A 5,383-nucleotide genomic window follows, 5' to 3' on the forward strand; every position below is an offset into this window, starting at 1 on the left:
AAAAAAAAAAAAAAAAAAAAAAGACATAAATAAAAACACTCCAGTTGATTCTTACAGTCAGTAAAGTATGTGAAAACACTGGCCTACTTTCTATGAATTCCTCACCAAAAAGTCAGCTGTAAGACTAGGGTTGGGTCAGGGATGTAGCTCAGTGGCACAGTGCTTGCCTAGCATATGCAAAGCTCTGGGTTTGATCCCAGTACCAGGATGGGCACAGAGGGTTGGATCTTTATTTCTGAAATGTTCCAAAATCTGATGCCACCTTGCTTCTACTTTTCCTCCATGAGTTCAAAGGAACCCAAGCCCTGGCAGTAAGTATTCAGGAAATGTTTCTTGCCAAGTTGGTGTTGTCTAAAAGTAAAATTCTATGAGAAATTGTGGGTTATACTGCACAAATACCTTGTTATTTTCCTCTTCAAACTCATCACTGCAGTTATCAGCCATAGTCTTGGTAGGAAGATGGGCAGAATGAAGAAATCCTGGGAAGGAAAGTTTTGCCTTTAGGTTACTGTTTAAATGATTTTTAAAGAAAAACATGTTTAGTTTATAATCTGATGTGCTTTAACCTTTTTTCGTTTGGTTTTGTTTGCTTTTTTGAAACAGGGTCTCGCTATGTAGTCCAGGCTGGCCTCAAACTCATGGCAATACTCCTGCCTCAGCCTCTGAGTGCTGGGAAGACAGGCATGCACCACCGTGCCCAGCCTACTTTAACCATTTTACAGAACAGGATTTATAAGAACATTAAGGTAGAGAACAGAGGGGCTGGGGATTTAGCTCAGCGGCACAGTGCCTGCCTGGCAAGCATAAGATCGTGAGTTCGATTACTGGTACCAGAAAAAAACAAAACAAAAAAAATACATAAATAAGGTAGAGAACAGGAAACTGAATTCTACTCATAGTTTTGTCACCTCAATTCAAGATACAATTATTAAACGTTACTGTACTTTACAAAGTATATAACTGATTTATGTAATATGCTATTATGTAAATAGTATAAACTCTATCCTTAGTTTACCCCTTGGTTAAAAAAATGCTAATGACTAGTAAAGTGAAAAGAATGCTGGATCAATAGTGCCTGGACAAAATGACAGCCTCCAAGTCTCATTATTCCTACCTCTACCCGGGATCAGTACTGTTTCTCATCCAAGACTGCTAAAAGGAGCCAATGAGAAGATTTACATGAAAGAAACTGACTTATGTAGAGCATGGTAAATAATAGTCATAAATCGTAATCCATATGCGCAAGATAAGAGCAACAAGCCCGGCTTGGTGGCGCACGCCTGTAATCCCAGCACTTGGGAGGCTAAGGTAAAAGGATCGTTGTGAGTTCGAGAACAGCCTGGGCTACAAAGTGAGCTCAAGGCCAGCATGGGGAGACCCTGAACTGCATGGCGAGACTCTGTCTCAAAAAGACAAAAAACAAAAAGGTGAGCTGAGTGTGATGGTGCAGGCCTATAATCCTAGCACCCAGGAGGCTAAGGTAGGAGGATCATCACAAGTTCAAGGCCAGCCTGGACTACATACCCTATCTCAAAAAAAAAAAAAGTTAAAATGATAAATTTTATGATATGTACATTTTACCACAATAAACAAAAATCTTGAGTGTCATCTTTAATTCCTAACTCAACAATCAAATCCTGCCATGCATGGGCCTGTAACCCCAGCACTCAGAAGACTAAGGCAGGAGGATCACTGCAAGTTTGAGGCCAATCAGAAATACACAGTAAACTGAAGACCCGCCTGTCTCAAAAAAGCAAAGAGGCTGGGGATATAGCTCAGTAACATAAGCGCTTGCCTGGCAAGCGCAAGGTTGTGAGTTCGATCCCCGGTACCGCAAAAAAATAAATAAATGAAAATAAACAGTGACTCTTCAAAAGAGCAAAAGACCCTGTCTCAAACCATCCCCTCAAGAAAAGAAAAATCAAATCCAATGCACCAGCACGTTAGTGATTCTTTAACAATATCTTGCATTTGCCTCCTGCCTCTATTCCTGATTTCATTGCCACAGTCCAAACCACCATCATCTCACCTCAGCCATGGGCAGTCCTTGCCCACTTTCACCTTTGTACCTTTCAATCCAGCCCACACACACCAGCAACGTGGCCTCCAAAGCCCTGCTTGTTAGCTTCCTGCCTACTTCTCTGATCTGACCATATACCACTCCCCTCTCCCATATACTAATCTTCCCTGACCACCCTATCAACAATAGGCCTCCTTCCTATTCTCTCTCTTTTTTTCTGGTACCAGGAATGGAACTCAGGACCTGTGCTTGCCAGGCAGGTGCTATGCCACTGAGCTACATCCCTGGCCCACCCTTATTCTCCCTAACACATGGCTTGATTCTATCAATGCACTTACCACATTTGTAGTTATGTTTGCTTATTCATTTGCTATCTGTCTCCTGTGATTATAAGGCTAGCATGGCACATAGTAGATACTCAAAATGTCTAAGCTAGGTGTGATGACATTTTTGTACGCAGAAGGCTGAAGCATAAGAAAACACTTGAACCCAGGAGTTCAAGACCAGTTTGGGAAAGAGGGAAAACTCTTTCAAAAACGAAAAGAAATAATTTGTTGAATAAATGAATGGTGTGAAGTCCTCTAAAAATAGTCTGTTGAGGTTTTGATTGGGGTTGCAGATTAAAGGTACAAGCTGAGTGAAATATAATTTTGATAAGTTAAAAAAACAGTCAGGTATGGTGGCATGCACCTGTAATCCCAGCACTCTGGGAGGCTGAGGCAGGAGGATCAAAAATTTGTGACTCGGCAAGGTAGCTCAGTTGAATGGCCCTAGGTTCAATTCTCAGTACTGCAAACACACACACACACAGCTGACTGGAAAAGGCTTTGCCTATGTATCATGCAGGAACGAGGCCATCACAGCATCACAAAAGAAAAACAAAAAGGGAGAAAACCAGGGACCGCTTTCAGACTGTGAGCACAGCAGTAACACGAAAAGGTAACGTTGCTGGCTTGAAGGAAGATCCTGCAAGCTGTGCTTTTCCCCTCCTTTCTGAAACAGAACAGGAACAACCACAAGCGAAGGAACTTGACTCTGAAGGTCAACATGTGCTATTATAAATTCTGACCCTGTTGAAACCAAACACGAATCCACCCTCCTCGATTCTGGGGACTACAGTATTTCTCTCCTGTACTCTTCATCCTCTTACCTTGGTGTCCTGGGGTTGGAGTACAAATGGTTGTAACCTCTTCGGAGTCGTTAATCTCTAGCCGCTCATCATACGTCTGGTTCTCAACAACCTTCGTCTAAGCGAAAGGAGATGCGATTACTTAGCTCTTACCATGGGACACACATTGAGCGCTCTGCCAGGTATGGCTTCCTCTTCCTCACCTACGCTGCCAGTTTTCCATAAAACCTTTATCCCCATGCAAACTTTCCCCAAGGCTTCTTCTCTGCCCCCCCCCCCCCCCCCCCGCAAGGCTTCTTGGCCTCTAGTCCAGCAGTTAAACCATTCTGCGGCAGCCTTTATTGAGGAACTGCTGGCAGGATGGCTGGGAATCCGGAGGGAAACGACAGCCAACCTCTCCACAGCTCCTCCAAAGCTGTCTTCCTGTGTGGATGTTGCCCTTCTTTCAGGCAAGCTCTGTTTTCTCAAAGCCGATGGGGTTTCTCAGCGCAAACTGCAGCAGTTTGATACGAGCTCTGTCTCTGGGGGTGGGGACCGGGGACTGGGTGTACCGAAGACAGGGTAAACCTCGGTCTCTCTCTGGGTCTCACCTAATAATACCAAAAGCATCACCCATCTCCATTCCTTTTGCTGATCGGATTCCACCTAAGTTGCTTGGGGAGTAAAGGAAGCAGGAATTTGGTGGTGGGAGGAGGAAGGGGAGAAGAGCTGGCATGGAGATGGGAAGAGGCGTCTGATATTATATTACATTTTATTTTATTTGTCTTTTTGAGACAGGATCTCACTACGCAGTTCAGGCTGGCCTTGAGCTCACTTTGTAGCCCAGGCTGGTCTCGAACTTGCGACCATCCTCCTGTCTCAGCCTCCCGAGTGCTGGGATTACAGGCGCGCGCCACCACGCCCGGTTAGGAAGAGGCGTCTGAGAGTAATGGCAACACAAGTCCTCTTGAGAAGGTAGACAGCAGTTCCCTTTCTGCAAGGTGAGTACGAATTACCTGGAGCCCTTCTGAATCCGTCTCCGCTAAATGGAAAGAACCCCAGCCGAGGACTGAGGTCCCACTCCAGTCTCAGGCCAGGCCGCTTCAGGGATCTGACTTGGAGCAACTCGCCTGTTGTCAGTCGCTAGGCAAACAAGAAAAAGGAATCGCGAGATTTGGCTTTACTATCGTGAGACCTGCGTGCAACCGCTTGTTACGCGGCTTCCAGTGTGGGCTCTCTAGGCGCGGGAAAAGCGAGACAGGCCCGAAAAAGCTTCTCTGGGCTCTCTGGGCGGCCAAATTGCCTGTGTCTATGGTTTCAGTAAATGCGTCTGTTGCGCCATCTAGCGGTCGAAGCAGGCAGAGCGGGCAGATGAATTGTGGCTTTCCAAACAGAAGCGGGATCTTCCTCCTTAGGGCAAGCGCATCACTGGGCCTGCTGTTTCCCTGCATCAGTCTAATTCAGACACCCTCTCCAGGGAATATTGCAAGCACTTTTAAAGTTCTTTTATTTTACAGTCCTTCCCCGTCACGGTGTCCATGCGACATATTTGTATTAACAAATGATTCCTAGTTTATCTGAGATTCAAATTTAACTCTCTTTGTTTCTTTTTTTTGGTATCGGGAATCGAACTCAGGGCCTTGCGCTTGCCAAGCAGATGCTGTGCGGCTGAGCTATATCCCCAGCCCTGTGTCCTGTATTTTTACTTAATAAAGAAGACTGTGAACTTAAAACAGGATGTGTCTATTTAATTTTTAAACTCTGCCTAGCGCCACTACCTTGCACAAATTAGATATTTTATTTTATTTTTTATTTTATTTTTATGCCTTTTTTAGACAGGGTCTCATCATGCAGTTCAGGCTGGTCTTGGGCTCACTTTGTAGCCCAGGCTGGTCTCGAACTCGCAACGATCCTGCCTCAGCCCCGCCTCCCAAGTGCTGGGATTAGAGGAGTGCACCACCACGCCCGACCAAAATAGGTACTTTAAAAATGCTCACTGGACTGTGTCTCTCTGGCAGTACCAGTCCCCACACACCTCGTCCCCATGCCTCAAAAAATTGAAGGAATCAAGGATTTTCTGCTCAGAGCTAAGCAGAAGGACGCCAAAGCTCTCAAAATGAAGAACAAAGATAATGCGACGTTTAAAATTCCATGGCAACAGGTATCTTTACACCTTGGTCATCACAACCAAGAAGAAGGCAGAGAAAGGGGAGCAGTCCCTGCCCCCAGGTCTGGCAGTAAAGGAGCTGAGATGA

General features: G+C 45.3%; 1 protein-coding gene and 1 pseudogene across 1 annotated transcript in view; one reads left to right on the forward strand and one right to left on the reverse strand.

The window, feature by feature from the left end:
* The window catches only part of Ift46 (intraflagellar transport 46), a 12,971-nt gene extending 8,671 nt beyond the window's left edge, over positions 1 to 4,300 (reverse strand). Inside the window, exons 1-3 of the mRNA XM_005378250.2 lie at positions 4,145 to 4,300; positions 3,171 to 3,267; positions 400 to 479 (exon numbers count right to left, since the gene is read on the reverse strand). Of these exons, the coding sequence (XP_005378307.1) occupies positions 400 to 444 (45 nt within the window). The 5' untranslated portion in view covers positions 445 to 479; positions 3,171 to 3,267; positions 4,145 to 4,300. The remainder of the gene's footprint in view (positions 1 to 399; positions 480 to 3,170; positions 3,268 to 4,144) is intronic.
* Positions 4,301 to 5,172: 872 nt separating this feature from the next.
* LOC102012517 lies at positions 5,173 to 5,383 on the forward strand (annotated as a pseudogene).

Source organism: Chinchilla lanigera, unplaced genomic scaffold (genome assembly GCF_000276665.1).
Source record: "Chinchilla lanigera isolate Chin_1 unplaced genomic scaffold, ChiLan1.0 scaffold00011, whole genome shotgun sequence".
Classification (NCBI taxonomy): domain Eukaryota; kingdom Metazoa; phylum Chordata; class Mammalia; order Rodentia; family Chinchillidae; genus Chinchilla; species Chinchilla lanigera.